Source organism: Amphibalanus amphitrite, unplaced genomic scaffold (genome assembly GCF_019059575.1).
Source record: "Amphibalanus amphitrite isolate SeventyFive unplaced genomic scaffold, NRLGWU_Aamphi_draft 000481F_arrow, whole genome shotgun sequence".
Lineage (NCBI taxonomy): Eukaryota > Metazoa > Arthropoda > Thecostraca > Balanomorpha > Balanidae > Amphibalanus > Amphibalanus amphitrite.
In genome coordinates, this window is record NW_024881975.1 from 154,419 (window position 1) to 170,260 (window position 15,842).

Here is a 15,842-nt window from a genome sequence, read left to right on the forward strand (position 1 = left end):
CCCCGCAGTTGTGCAGACTTACACTAAATTTCCAACTTCAAGGAAACAAGCTGCACGGTTGATGCAGGACCACAAAACTTAGAGGCTGCTTGACTCGGTGACCCGACCTTAGGTGTTCTGACCTCTTACATGCTACAAGGCTTGCAAAGTCTGTGTTTTTGGGGCTGTATTTTGACAAATGTTTTTGCCATTTTTCGCGACGCTTCGCGCCGCCGATTCCTACAGCAGTCAAAAAGAGAGATTGTGGCTGTAATATCTCCCCTCCTCCTACACGCAGGCGCGCACACAGGATTTTTGAATGGAGGGGGCACGACCTTCGAACTGGGCCCCCCATGCCAGAGGGCCCCCCCAAAAAAAAATACGGCCCACGGGGTTATATTTCGGTTGGTTTGAAGCTTGAGCTTTTGTCAATCCATGGTAAAACAATTATTTCGGTACCAGCTTAATTTTCAAGACATTTATATTTTTACGCTAGCATGTTTTTTTTTCTTCTCAAATGCGACTCAGAACCGGTACATATACCTAATCATCTAATTTATTACGTAAAACATTTCACTAACAAACATTTTTGCAAGTCCCTCAGAAATCAGTCCCGGGCAGCGACTGACTGCCGGCCGGCCGACCGGCCCCGGGTGGCTAGAAGCAGGGGCCGGTCACTGTTTGGCCCGGATGTGTAGGAGCGGGAGCAGCACTCCTTTTTCACGTATATTCGCATATTTTTTTAGGCACATCGACATGACATGTCATTATATCTGGTACAATGCGGGATCACAGACTAGAGATCCAGCTTAAAACTTACAGAGTGATTTTTTTTTTACTTGTTAAAAAGTAATGAAGTCTAGTGGGGTTAAAATGCAAATATATCTGGCAAAATCATATGCCAAGATGACGAGCATTCTGGGACATTTTGATTTCATGCAGACACGATGTGAAGGAACGTCCATCGTGTATTTTACTTGTGCTTGAAGTTACCCCCTCTCTCACCGACACGAATCAGCCCGCCTGAGCACGTGTTGAACAGCACTATGGACTCCCATACTCATTAGGCGGACTGAAAAGGCTCCTATCGCCCATTTTCAGCTCTGCCAGATATTTCCACTGTTTTCTTGTTATATCTGCCATAGCTGGGTCCAAAAACTAGAAGTTTAGGGAGGGCAGGTCGAGGATTTTGATACTGGCGGCCCTGGTGGTGTCTGATTCGCTGTTTTTCTTTCTCCCTGAAGACTGATCCTTCAAAAGCTGCACATACACCAGATGGACCGTTTGAAGGCTATTTATGACTACAAGCTTGTTCATGCGTTATTTAACGTCTTTCTGAGGTATCTCCTTGATCATCGTATGCTTCGAACTGCCTCAGTGCTTCAAAATCATCGTTTTGTGTCATTCCTTACTGAACGGTAGCGGACCATGCGTGCCCGATTGGTGGGACATTTTCAGGCTCCATTGGGGCCGAGGCCGTCGGTTAAAAGGGACAAATGATGACACCATACAAAATGTCCCAGATTTATCTATCACGTGCATTGCTTTTTTGCACGCGATTTTTCGATTTAGGGACCACCATTGACGTTTACTTTTTAACAGTTAAAAAAAATCACCCTGTATATTTAATGTTTAACCAACGAATCAAATCAACAGGACTATGTACGATGCATGTTGGACACGTACCCAGAATTTCGCCCAAGAGGGGGTCACCTGCTGGTCACCTGACCCCGGGCCCATGAGTCACCCGGGGGCCCGGGGTCAGCTCAGGCAAGGATGTATCCAGGACCTTTCGATGGGAGGAGGGAGGCACGGTGGGTCCAGTCTCACTGGCAGACGGCTCTCTTTAAAACGGTCTTTGCATGAGAAAATGTGGAAAATTGGCAAGTAAAAGTAGCATTTATGCCCGAGGAGTGTGCCTAATGTACACTAATGCCTAATGTACATGGTATTTTACGAGCGAGCGAAGCGAGCGAGCTCCTCAGAGTCACCGGTGTGTGGCGCGCTCAGAGGTGCCAGTGAAAGGCCGTCAGATGCGCTGGTGTTGGGTCCTCACAGGCGCCGTTGCGGGGTCTTAGGGCTTAGAGACACTGGTGGGGCCATCATTGGCATGTGTGTGGCCCTGCAAAATGGCCTGCAAGTGGAAAGTGGCCCTTCATAGGCTGGCAAGGACACTCAGAGGCTGGTAAGAGGCCCTCAGAGTCACTGGTACGTGGCCCTCAGAGGCGCCGGTGTGGGGACTCTCAGAGCCGCCGATGTAGGCCCTTAAGATGCGCTGGTGGGGGTCCCTTGGAGGTGGCGCGAGGGGCCTCGCAGTTGCCGTTGTGGGTGCCTTCAGAAACACTGGTGTGGGCCGTGTGTCTATCACAGACGGATGTGGAGCCATAGCAGCCAATCCCTCGTTGGCCGTTACTAGGGCCCTGAGCGGCCGGCGAGGTCTCTCAGAAACCGGCATTGGGCTTTTATGAAGATAATTGTGGCTACATAGGAGCCAATAACGTGCCCCCACAAGCCCTGTGGTGTCCTTCCGAGTTGAAGTGCGGCCAGCGCGAACCCTCTGCTACCAACTGGCGCCGCAGGGTCCCTCGGTTTCGAAGAAACCCTAAACCCGAGAACGGGCACGTACCCCCTCGCTCCCTTGCTATGTCACTGAATCCAAGTGATCAGGGACCCTTTAGGTAATCAGGGGCGTTTCAGATGACCAGGGGTTTTCAATTGATCAGGGGCCCACCAGGTGACCATGGGCCCCTCTGGTAACCAGGCCTTAAGGGGCCCTCAGATGACCTCAAAGGGCTCTCAGATGGCCTTAAAGGGCCCTCAGATGGCTTCAAGTAACCAGGGACCCCATCAAAAACCAGGAACCCTCAGTAAAGGGGGGCCACTCAGGTAACTGTAGGAGTCCCGCAGATAACCAGGGGCGGCAAGGTTTCTCAGGTCCGTTTTTGACAAGGCTCTTATTGACTCAGGTGCGAGCCCTTTGCCATCAGCAGAGGGCCCTTTCAAGCCTTTTGAGGGTCGTTTAACGTCTCTTGAGTTCCCATTGAGGCCTTCTAAGGGCCCTTTGAGCAGTCGAGGGGCCTTTAAGGCCTTTTGAGGGCCTCGACGTCAGCTGAGGACCGTTGGACGCCAGCTGAGGACCGTTGGACGCCAGCTGAGGACCGTTTTTGGGCCTTCTGATGGCCATTAGACGCCAATGGATGACCCTCTGACACCAACTGGGGCCCTCTGACACCAGCTAAGGGCCCTTTAAGTTTGACGCTAGCTCAGGGCCCTCTGACATCAGCTGGGGGGCCCTCTGACGCTAGCTCAAGGCCCTTTGACGCTCTTTAAGGCCTTCTGAGGGCCCCTTGAGGCTTTCTAAATGCCCCTTGAGGCTTTTTGAGGGCCGCTTGACGCCAACTGAGGACCGCTGGACTCCAGCTGAGGACCGTTTGGGGGCCTTCTGATGGCCATTTGGCGCCAGCTGAGGGCCATCTGGCACCAGCTGGGGCCCTGCCCCTCTGACACCAGCTAAGGACCCTTTAGGGACTTCGGAGAGCCGTTTGACGCAAGGGCATGGCCCTCTGACGCCAGCTCAGGGACCTTTGACACCCTTTAAGGCCTTCTGACGTCCGTTTGACGTTAGCTGAGGGCCCTTTGAGGCCATCTGAGGGCCCTTGAAGGCCATCTGAGGGCCCTTGAAGGCCATCTGAGAGCCCTTTGAGGTCATCTGAGGGCCCCTTAAGGCCATATGGGGCCCTTCGAGGCATCTGAGGGCCCTTTGATACCAGATGAGGGCCCTATGACGCTAACTGAGGGCCCTTTGAGGTCATCTGAGGGCCCTTCGAGACCATCTGAGGGCCTTTTGAGACCATCTGAGGGCTCTTTAAGGCCATTTGAGGGCCCTTTGTACACGGGCTTCGGTGGTCTAAGGATTAGTTAGAGGCCCATTTGAGGCGGCCGAAGGCCGCCTCAAATGGGCCCCTATTCCTTCGAGCTGGGCCCCCCAACTCGAATGGGGGGGCACGGGCCCGTGTGCCCCCCCTTGTGTGCGCCCTTGCCTACACGGGCATGAATGCATTATGTATCAGATTCAGATTGGTGGCATGCGTCAACAATTGGTACACCCTAAAAGAAGAGCAGCGGCTTTGCCCCCAATTGTGTCAAATTGAATCGGACTTCAGATGTGCAAAAACCGGCTTGTACGACCTTTAACACAGATAGTGTATTGGGCTAAGAGTGCGGCGACAATACCTACTTTTGGGTTTTAAGTCTGCCGATATGTCCCCCCCGTCAAAAATCCATGGCGACGACCCTGGCAGGCGCCCTTCTCTTGCACACAGGCGGGCGCCCCTTTTCCTATGAATTCATATCAATTATCAACTCTCTTTCGCATGTAGGCGCCCTTATCACCTAAGCCCCGGCGTTGGACTCTTATATGCAGAGGTCGGCATGAGACTTATCAGAGCTAAAGCGATAGAGCTTGCCAGGCGCCTTCAGAAGCCCTGTGTGGTTCTTAGAGACCGCATGATGCTCTGAGACGGAGGTGGGGCCCTCGGAGTCGACAGCATCTCAGTGTGGGACCTTCAGAGTCGCCGATGGGTGCCCGACAGATGTGGACCCTCAGGGACGCCGGTATGGGGCATAAGAGCTCAGTGAGAGCTTGTGTGGTGCCTTCAGTGGCCTTTGAAGCCGTTAAACATCAACATGGTGCTCTCAGGCGCCGGTGAGTCCTCAGAGTCACCGGTGTGGGGCCTTCAGAGCTCAGAGATACTGGTGTGGGGCCCTCAGAGGTGTCGGTGTGGGTCCTTCTGATGCACCTATAGAGCCTTGAGATGCATAGGTGTGTGGCCCATTGAGGCGCCGGTGTGGGGCCCCCAGAGCCACCGATGTAGCGCCTTAACCCTATTAGTGGCAGGGGGGGTTGTTTTCATCCACCCCTCAGGTTTTTCGGGAATATCTCCGAAACCGCTGAAGCTACGATGCTGAAATTTTCTGACTTTTCCTAAAACTAAATTGGGCACATTCCCTGAAAATTTCAAGTTCATAACTTTACCAGGGGCGGCTCCAGAGCACTGGGAATTGGGGGGTCCTATTCGTGAAGCGAGTCATTTGGACGAAGATCACGATGCTGCACCAGTTTTACGAACAGTGAATGAAAGGTATCATGTGATAACATATACAGTTATTGTGCATCCTCTTTTGACACGTTTTTGCTATAATAGGCGGATCCAGGCGTCCAAAAAGGGGGGTTATGTTTTACCTCCCAACATAGGTGCCCTGACACCGCCTATGCATGACCAATACAATTGTAGTCGTTTTCTCATAAGAAAATTGTAACATAACAAGACCATTACCACCCTTTTTAGAAACAGTACCAACAAAAACCTTATTTACTATACTTTTTGTGTACCCCCAATCTCAATGATCTGTATCCGCCGATGATTTTTGAAAATGCATATTTTTTAGGATCCATGTGAATTCCTGGTTCATTCTCTATCGATCGGCAAAAGTTGCGTTAAGATTGGTTCAGAAACCTGGCCGTGATAAACAGTCAAAAATGTATCTGCAATTTGCCCGTTTTTACCCCCCTCTACCCCCCCTATTGACATTTTTAATTTTTATTTTTTAGAAATGTAGATCACGTTGAGCGAAATCTAATGTTGTTTGAATTTTGAAAATCGGCCCGTTAGATCTCGAGATATCAAGGGGGGGGGGGTCGTAAACAGCCCCCCCTGCCACTAATAGGGGTAGCCAGGAGCCTGCCACTAATAGGGTTAAGAGACACTGGTATGACCCTCAAAGGCGCTGGTGTGTGGCGCTCATAAACACTGGTGTGGAGCCATCACGGGCGGGTGGAGCCGTTAGAGGCCGGAAAGGGCCCTTAGATGCCTACAAGGAGCCTTCAGAAGCCGGCGTGGCACCCTTATGGAGATAAGCGTGTCTACCTAGGAGCCCTTGAGGTGCTCTCATGAGCTCTGTGGGGCCCTAGCAAGCCGAAATATGGCCAGAGTTTTTTTTTTCAACGGCCAGTTGCCGCCACATGGCTCTTCGGGCTATTATTCTCAGGCGCCTCCTCTGCCTAGTTTGAATAGCAGGGCCTCTCAGACCATCAGTCTCGGAGGCCTATTCTGGCCACCATCAGTCTCAGGGTCCTCCTTTGGCAAGTATTGATAGAAGGGCCTCTCAGATCACCAACCTCAGCGGCTTGCTCTGGCTAGTATAAACAGAAGAGCCTCTCAGATAATTAATTTCAGGGTCGTCTCTTGGCTACTTATGAATAGGAGGGGCTCTTAGACCCTCAATTTCAGGGACCTCCTCTGCCGATTATGAATAGTAGGGCCTCTCAAGCCACCAGTCTCAGGTGCCTCCTCTGGCCAGTATGAAAAGAAATGCCTCTCAGACCATCAGTCTCATGGGCCTCCTCTGGCTAGTATAAATAGAAGGGCCTGTCAGACCATCAATCCCAGGGGCCTCCACTGGTTAGTATAAATAGAAGAGCCTCTCAGACCATTAATCTCAGGGGGCTTTTGTGGCCAGTATAAATAAAAGGGCCTCTCAGACCATCAGTCTCGGGGGCCTCCTTAGAACAGTGTAGATAGTGGGGCCTCCTCAGATTCACTATAGGACCTCTATGACCACCAGTTTCAGGGGCCTCCTGTGGCCAGTATGAATATAAGAGCCTCTCTGACCATCAGTCTCAGGGGCCTCTTCTGACTAGTGTGGATAGAGGGCCTTCCCAGACCATCGGTTTCAGGGGCCTCATGTGGTCAGTATGAACAGAATGGCCTCACAGCCCATCAGTCTCAGGGGCCTCTTCTGCCTGGTGTGAATATGAGGGCCTCTCAGACCATCAGTCTCAGGGGCCTCCTCTGCCTAGTGTGAATATAAGGGCTTCACAGGCCATCAGTCTCAGGTGCCTCTTCTGACTAGTGTGGATAGAGGGACCTCCCAGACCACAAGCCTCAGGGGCCTCCTGTGGTCAGTATGAATAGAAGGGCCTCTCAGTTTATCAGCCTCATGGACTTCCTCTGCTTGGTGTGATTATAAGGGCCTCTCAGACCATCAGTCTCAGGGGCCTCCTCTGACTACAGTGTAGATGGAGGGGCCCCAGACCATCAGTCTCAGGGGCCTCTTCTGACTATTGAGGATGGAGGGGCCTCCTCTGACTAGTGAGGGTAGGGACTAGGGGGCCTCCCAGACCACCAGTGTCAGGGGCCTATTCTGACTAGTATGGATAGAGGGGCCTCCCAGACCGCCAGTGTCAGGGGCCTCCCCAGACCAGTGTGGATATTGGGGCCTCCTCAGATCCACTAGGGCCCCTCAGGCCATAAGTCTCAGAGGCCTCCGCCAACAAGTATGGATAGAGGGCCTCCTTGGACCCACTAGGGTCCCTTGGAGTCCGTGCGTGGGGATTCGTGGAACTTATTTTTACCGAGTTTGTTTATTCTGGAAGGTGACGACGTCCTCTCAACTCGAGACGGGAGGGCCTCGGGTAAAAAGGGGGGGGGGGCAAAACACATGGTTGGCCCCCCCACCTCAAAAAGTGGGTGGGCACTTGCCCACCTGGCCCCCCCCCCCGGTTCCTACGCCTATGCTCACTGGGCACACTTCATGCACATGACCCACCCTTATGACTGAAACACTACTCAATGCAGATAAACAGCTCGTTTCTTCCGAATCCTAGAGGCCAAGTGGTCTTCCTAAATTCCGCGAGTTATAGGTATAAGTGTTAGTCATTGCGCCACGCGTCACGTGCCACGGCGGCACGTGCTCCTGGCGTATGACCGGGACGGGAGTGGCGCCGATCGCGCTGTGGGCTCCGCTCCGCCGGGGCCGATCAACGCGTCCGTCCGGCGCGACCGCCGCTCAGCCAGTCACGGAGCACACTCGTGGGAAGGCACCGCTCACGAAACGTCGGGAATCAGACGCCATCCGGCCGACGGGCCCGGTCTGCGGTCCCGTGACCCAGCCAGGTGGGGGGAGACATCAAAGACCATGATTCCAAATGTATCCGTCATCAAACAGGGCCGTCCGCTGCGAGAACCAGAAGTCTAAAGCCATGTCATCCCGCTTCCGTATTACAAGAATGGAAACCCAATACTGGGCGGCAGCCAGCGGAAACAGAGCCACCTTCGCACCGCGCCGACCAGGTCAGCGCCTTCTCATAGCACAGACAGGAGGAGCACAGGAAGAGCACAAGAGGACCTGCGCCGACTGCGGCAGTACCCCGGCAGGCGAGGTGTGCACACTGCAGGGAGGGCAGGAATGAGAAACGACTTCAGGTCCTGATGTCGGGGCATTGATTATATTGATGACAATGAACTTATTATGACGAGGCTGAGACCACGAAATGGAAAGCAGCGAGGGAACCAACGCATGACAAGAGAGGGTTGGGAAAACCTAGCATATCGATAACGAGAAGACACGATTCGAAAAGTTTACGGGTCCCACCAAAAACAGGCATCAACTGAGAACAGCTGCCGCTCCGGGCGTCGGTTTCCCGCGGCGCCGGCCCGTCAGCCGCCGAGACCGGCGAGCACCCACCTCATCTGGAACACAGTGCCACCCAGCATGGGCCCTGTTTCACGGCGGAGCGCTGCAGTGCGCTGCGCGCGTCGGCGCGTTGGGTTTCCATGGCAATATCAACAAACTTCCCTCTGACGCTATGCTATGACGTCATCGCAAAACGCTAGCACCCAAGCGCCAGCACCATCAGCACGCTAGCAGCATTCGCACTCAAACCTCTGTTCTCTCTGTACTTGGTTCTTTAGGACCTCTGTTCCAAACGCGATTCATCATAAGCTAACGGATCGCACGCAACGTCATTCGAGTGACGTCAGGGGTACGCCTCAGCTCCCAGCGCGCTGCAGCGCGCGCAGCGTCGGGCGGTGAAACAGGGCCCTGGGCACCATGACACGCCCGGTCCGCAGTCCGCCGCGCGCACGTCACCGACCACTAACCGGCCGAGCTGCCCACCACTGTCTGCTGGCGGCGGCGGCGGTGGCGCGCCCCCGACTGGCGGCGGCGGCGGCGGGCGCACGCACCGCGCCGCCATGGGCGCCGACGGACCGTGACGTCAGCGAGGCGCCCTCGGACGACGGACGGGGCGCCGACAGGTGCGCCACCGATGGCAGCCGCCGGCGACAGTGTCAATGGCAGTCGCCCTGAGAGATGGGCCGCCGCCGCCAATCACACACGCCACCGCCGGCGCGCTGTTATAAAAACGCCGCGCAGACGATAACCGGGCTGTGGCCACTCTGACAGGTCCATAAACAGTGCTGACCAGACTGGCGGCGGACAAATGGCGGCCCTTAGCGCCGGCTGTTTATCAAAGCTACTCCAGCCTGTTGACACCAGCAAACAGCACCACCAAATCACCGGCGCCGTCTATGGGCAGTCCTTTGGGCTACCCTGCAGCGTTGGATTTCTACAAAGGTTCGACTACATGTTCCTCAGAATATGCCTATACAAATTTTGGGCAAAAGAAAGATATGCCAAGATACCGCAGTGTCACCAGTGACACAATGAGTCCGCGGAAAAGTGTCGGTCACCACTGCCGGTGTGACGTTGGTCTCAATGTCCGGGCCGCTGCTGCAGTATCAGGGCCATATGGAAGCTGGCCCAGCCTTCACAGCTGCAGATCAGAGCTGGTCCTAGACGACTCAGAGAACCCTGTCCGTGGCAGGTGCGAGACCTACCGACCACAGAAGCCACTGGTTGCTCAGGTGCCAACAACCCGAACGCTAGGATCGTATACCATCCTATGATGGCAGCTTTCTACGATGGCAGCTTTGTCCTCCGTGACGGTGCTGCACACTGCAAGGAGACATTCTACGCAAGCGTTCGGAATTGGTTGGCGAAACAGCAGTCCCCGGTTGAGAAGCACGCAAATAAATAATTGTAATCTCCACAATCCACATACCTTCATGATACAATCATGCTACCTACCCTGTGATTGCGGCCCCTTCCTCGCCGGTCCGCTTCCCCGGTCCGAGGGCACCTGCCGGCCGCCGACAGGTGCCCCTTACGAGCGGGGCCGGCAGCTCCTACCTGGTGCCCTCTCCGGGCCGGCCGTTCCCGCCAGGTGCCTGGCGTGCCGCGCCACTCCCGCCCGTATACCCCACCCCAATGGCACTCGCATCCCCGTGAAACAATAAACCGTTTTTGCGGTGACTGGCGGTCTCCGCGCCCCGCAGACCCTTCATTAATTTACCTGCGTGCATTATGGAATACCCACCCCGACCGCATCTCGGCTGAGGAGCCGTTTTTCTGGCCAGCACCCCCATCCACCCGACTCTTTCCCCTGCCCACTCGATCTATACGATTGCGGCTTGGGTTCGTCCAGAGGCGATCGCGACAGCGCGCTGCATTCGACCACGCGCCCGGTTACAAATGGACACGTCCGTTCACTGACCACGGACAAAACAGCCCGCCTCCGCGAGACGGCAAAACACCGACTGCGCATCGCATGATTACAATAATTTCAATTCCCATTTTAATGGCCGCTATTTGTAAGCCGACTGTCGGGATGCACAATGCCGGCGAGTGGGGTCGCCGGCGGCCAGGTAGCGGCGGCGGCGGCCGGCCGCCTCCCCTGCCTTTGTTCAGCGCGATCACGACACGTCGCGCGGCTCACAAAAGCGCAGCTCGCCGGCCGGCGCCGAGACGGATGGCCCGCCGGCCGGGCCGGGCCGCCGCCCCATAAAGGAGCCACCGGCTCCCGGCGGCACGCTGGAGACGCTCCATAAATGCCGCGCGCGGCGCCCGTTTAAACGGCCGCCGGGCCCCTTTGTCACCCATTTCCGTGCAGCGGCCGGCCGAACGGTCTCAATGGCACCGAGCGTCTTTCGAATCGTTCTCCGCATCTTTCAAATGTTCAATCGCACGCGGTCCGATGCGGAGAATGCCCTGTTTGTAGAGGGTGCCGACCTTGGCGGAGGGGTGGCGAGCGGCCGGGACGGCGGCGGCGCCCCGGGCCGGCCCGCCTCCTCCCTCCCTGCCGCGCCGAGCCGCCGGCCACTTCCCATAATGACGGCCAGCCGCGGCCGCCGCTAATGGCCGGCCAAATTATAAATAAGCGGGTCAGAGGTGACGGCGCATTGAGGCTGATCGGCGGCGCCCGCCGCGGCCACCGCTCGTAACTCAGCAGCGGCCGGAGGCCAGATCACCAGCCGCCCCCGCCCCCGCCCGGCGCGGCGGGAGCTGCTCAGCCGCCCACTGCAGTGCTGCAGGTCGCTGCAGTTTGGCACCGACGGCAGCGCTCCCCAGCCGCCGCCGAGAAAAACGGCTCGTCTCGCCGCCGCGACATGAAAGTCGGTCCTGAGAACCGGCCCGATTTCGGCCAATTAAAAACAAAGGGAACGAGGCGAAGCGTGGCCAAAACTGAGAGGTGCGCGTCGCCGCACAAAGGCCAGGCTGGCGTCAATCTCGGCCAGTTCTCACGGTCCTGGGGCGGAGGCGAGGGAGGGGGAGGAGCCGCCACGCGCCACGCCTGGGCACCGTAACCCGGTCACCCGTTTCGACTTCCGTCTGCTACAGGGTGCCGTACAGTGTGCACTGGCGGCCGCACAGCTAGGGGAACAAAGACACCCAAGGACTTCCCGGCACGACCGCGCTCCGCTGATGAGGCCATGTCCACGCTGCAGGCTGGTGATCGGACTGCGTCTCCGAGCCTGTGCGAGGTCGGTGTCTCCCCACCGTGCGGCAGATGACGGGTGTCTCCCCGCCGTCAGCGGCCCGCCGCCCGGCACCTGACCGAGCGGGCCGGCGCACCTGCCACTGTCCTCGGGGCCACCGTTCACCTGATGACCCGCCCTAAAAGTGGCCGGCAGTCTGTGGGCGACTTGCCAAGGTAAATGACACGAACAGCGGTGTCGGTGTCGGCAGTTCTGCTCCCTCTCCGCGCCGTAACGACCCGAGGTCCTGCCGGGGAGCACCCAGCCGGCTCGGCGGCGGCAAAGGAGCAGCCCGCACCCGGACCGGGCGAGCCAGACACCACTCGGGCCGCCACAGCCAGCCGCCCAGAGCCACTCCCTGTCACCAGAACAGCCATCCGTCAGAGTCGAACCGGGCAGAGCGGCGCAGCGCAGCGCTCCGGAGGGGCGCGGGCTGGTGGCTCCTGGACCGGGCGCGCCATGATTCGATAGATGACGACCAACCCGTCAGCATCCCGTCGCCTCCACGGCCCTCAGACAGCACCGGCCCTCGGCGACTGCTGCCCCCCACGCGGCTGGCGGCTGATCCCGCCCCGCCCCGGACCCGCGGCCCCATCACCGCCGGCGTTTTTACGAGGCGCGCGCCGCTCGTCAGTGGCCTCCGCCGTAAAAAGGCGCCCTGCACGTGTGGCGTGATCGGGCCGAGAGTGGCGAGCGCCGGCGGCACCTTCCCACGGCGGCCACCGGCGCCAGCCCAGCGCCGGCGGCACTCGCTCCGCCGTAAAAACGGCCGCGCCCGGGCGGCGGCGCGCGCGGCAGCGGCCGGGAGTCGAGATGCTGCAGCCGGGGATGGCCAGCCGGCCGTGGGAGATGGCCGCCGGCGGTGGCAACCCCGCCACGGAGCAGGCACACCCACCTTGGACGGAGCCCAGCGCCGGAGGTGTGCGCCCGATCACCGTGAGCGCCGGGCGGCTACTGCTTCAGCGGGCCGTCAGCGCGGCGACCTACCTGTGGACAGAACAACGGACGGTCAGCATCATTGCCGTCACCCCGATCACACGACACGCACCTCGGGCCGCGCCACTCCCGCTCATCATAACCCGCCGCAGGCGGGACTCATCCACCGACTCGGCAGTCGGCAGTGGGCCGTGCCGCCGATCGCCGCGGCTAATCGTCCCAGCGGCGCAGCCACCGGGCGGCGCGCGGCTGGCGGTCGGCTCGGTCGGCCTCCGCCGTCAGACCGACCCGCTGCCGGCCGGCCGGTCGGTCCACACCAGCGCCCCGCTGGAAGGGACGGGCAGGCTGGCCCATCTGTCTGCGCGGAGCTGTTTGTCAGGTGGCTGTTTGTCGGGTGGCACGGTGGCCGCCGTCCGCTGGTGGAGCAGAGCGGACCGGGCCGGCCGGACCGGGGTGCCGTACAGCGGGTGGGACCGCCGGACCGGCCCGCTAAAATACTGCCACTGGATGGCCGGCGAGTCCGGGGCGCCGCTCGAATACGACGGATGGCTGGCGTGCCGCCCGGCCGGCGGACCGCAGCCGGGGCGGGGCGGGGGCGGCGGTCGCCAGTGGGGCGTGCCAGGCCCGTGCCGACAGGTGAGCCACCCGACCGTGCAGACAATACCCGACAATCGGCCTATCAGGACCGGAACACGGAACGTAGCCCGGCCCGGGCGGCCGTGTGGCCACTCGGCGGTGGCGCCGGACCTTGGCCGCCAGCTGGGTGACGGCCGACGGGGCATCAATAAACACGCCTAAACAGAGCTCATTTGGCAGACACGAGCCAGCCGCGGCCAGCGCCGTTCACGAGGAACCGGCGGGTGCGTCCCAGCGATAAAAAGCAGGCTCTCGTGATCGGCCCGTCGGTTTGCCTGCCGACTGGCGCCGCTGATCGTCTGGTAAACAATCGCCGGCGCCGCGCCCCGCCGCAGCGCCGGCCGCTAATGGCACCGCGGCGCGTGGCGGCGGTGTCGCGGTGCGTGCGGCGGTCCGCCCGGTTCTCACCGCCGGCGGTCGCACGCAGTTCACGGCGCGCCCGCCCGCGCCGGCTGCCGTCGGTCCACGACACCGAGCGGGTGACCGCGGCGGCGCGGTCCGCAGCGCACTGCCATCCGCCTCCGGTGGGCCGGCACAGAGGACGGGACCAGAGACCGGTCCGACCAGCACCGGCCTGACTCACGAGCGGCGCACCTGGGCGCCACGACAGCCGTCTGCGCGCCACAACAGCCGCTCGGGCGCTCACTGCCATGCAGATGAGGCGGCGTTGGCGGCGACACCGAGGCGCGGCCCACACCCGGTTCCCCGTGATGAGGCCCAATTATCGCTCGGACTCTGGCGACAATAACTGATGCAGTGAGGACGCAGGGGCGCTTCCAAACCGGAGGCGGAGTGGCGAGAGGTGCCGCGGCGGCCGGGACGGCCTCTGGTGAACAGCTCGGTCCCACTCCCAGCGGCTCCAGCCGGGCCGCCAGGCGCACTGCAGGCCTGTCTGACGCCGGCCGCGCGGGGCGGGGCGGGGCGGGGCGCGGTCCGCTGGAACAGGTGCGGCCCGGTACTTCACCGGTCCGACAGCCGGCCGGCGGGCTGATCGCTCGGACGATACCGCGGCGATAGGTTCTCCCGGCCGACCGGACCGGAGAGAGCACCCGGTGCCCACACGGCGTCCGTCGCCGGTAGCGCTCCCCAGTCTACTGCGTGCGGACGTTGCGGAGCGTGCCATCCATATCCTTGGCTAAGGTAATGGGTCTTATCGTTAGAGGGTCTGCTAAAGTGCTCAGATTCCGTGGGTTGTACGGGCTGATGCGCGGTTTATGCCAGATGAGCTGATCGTGTTTTACACTGACCGCGGCAGGAGCTCCAGCAATACGGAGAGACTTTACAGCTCCGTGGTGGCCGTGTGAGCGTCAGCGTCGGTCCGTGTGGGTATCAGCCGGGCCCCGCGACTGAGGCGACTGAGCCACCGGGCCCCGCGACTGAGGCGACTGAGCGGCAAAAACCGGCTGACCGTCCACCCAGTCGGGGAGCGATGGGACCGGCAGGGCGCCGGCCGCGCCGACAGGCCTTTTGTCTCGGCCCACAGCGGGCTGAATTGCCCCCCGTCGCCGCCGTCGCAGCCCGCGGGCCGATGAGCCATCGAGTTCAGCGGGCCGAGTCATAGCTGGTGAGCCTCGCGGATTGGCCTACCACATTACAGAGCCGCCCGCTGCGCTAGCCGCAGTGGTTCGGCGTTTGACCGACCGTGCCAGCGTGTCTGGCTCGGTCAGCCGCCGCTCAGTAGCCCGGTGGTGACCGACTTTAGCGGCCTTCTCCGCCGAGTCACAGCACTGAGACTCCTTCACAGCGAGCTGAGCCGACCCGATGTCTGATACACTTGAAGGGCTGACACTTCCGATGAACTGAGCCGACGAAAAGACCACCTTATCCATTCGAGTTGGTGGCCGAAGCGGAGCTGCCGCCGACCCCGGCGGGCAGCGCTCCCCGTCACCTGAGCTAGCGGCGCCCTGTGACCACTGTCCACTGTACAATCGGCCGGCTGTATCTCACCGCGCAGCGCCGCGACAGCTCAGACCCATACAAAGCCCGACTGAGCCGGAAAATCCGACGGGCGCCGGCCGCCGTGAGCCAGCGGCACCCACTTTTACCGCCCGGCCCGCTGCTGCCGGCCGCCCGTCTCCTGAGCGGCTCGCCGTCCCTGCACGCGCGCCGCCGGCCGCCAGACGACGACATCGGCGCCGGCAATCGGGGCCATGTGCCGCTGCCGGGCGCGCGCCGCCGCCGCCGGCCCGTCGGAGACCAGTTCCCGGCTGACCGGGTCAGACCGTCGGCCGAGTCTCTCTCCGCCGAGACGCGGTCCAGAGGCGGGCCTGGTCCGGCGGGTGACTGGACAGTTGGCGCCGACCACCCCGTCACGGAGGCCATCCCCCGCGGATCGTGTAATGGCGCACGGCACAGGTGCAGGACCGAAGCACCGTCAAAGCCCGACCCCGGCCAGACGACTCATCGCGCCGCCGCACACTGGGCCGATCGCCAGGTCTAGCACGACATGAGAAATAAATCGAACTTTGTGGATGTGCAATGAAACCTATACCAATTTGTTCAAAAATGATCATACTACATTGCTGTGGTCTTTGTTTTCCAACACAATTGCTATTTCATGGCGAAAACTCAGCTTAAACACGAACTTCGGAATCGTTTGGACCGAACTCGTCCCCCGCACTCTTCGACAACGTA

General features: G+C 59.7%; 1 protein-coding gene across 3 annotated transcripts in view; it reads right to left on the bottom strand.

The window, feature by feature from the left end:
- The window catches only part of LOC122392322 (transcriptional enhancer factor TEF-1-like), a 64,837-nt gene that overhangs the window by 25,614 nt on the left and 23,381 nt on the right, over positions 1–15,842 (bottom strand). Inside the window, exon 1 of one of the 3 annotated variants that reach the window (XM_043387045.1) lies at positions 8,506–8,978. The exons of the other annotated variants lie outside the window; for them this stretch is intronic. Coding sequence (XP_043242980.1) covers positions 8,506–8,534 — 29 coding nt within the window. The 5' untranslated portion in view covers positions 8,535–8,978. Of the gene's footprint in view, positions 1–8,505; positions 8,979–15,842 lie in introns of those variants that run through there. 3 annotated transcript variants of the gene reach the window in all.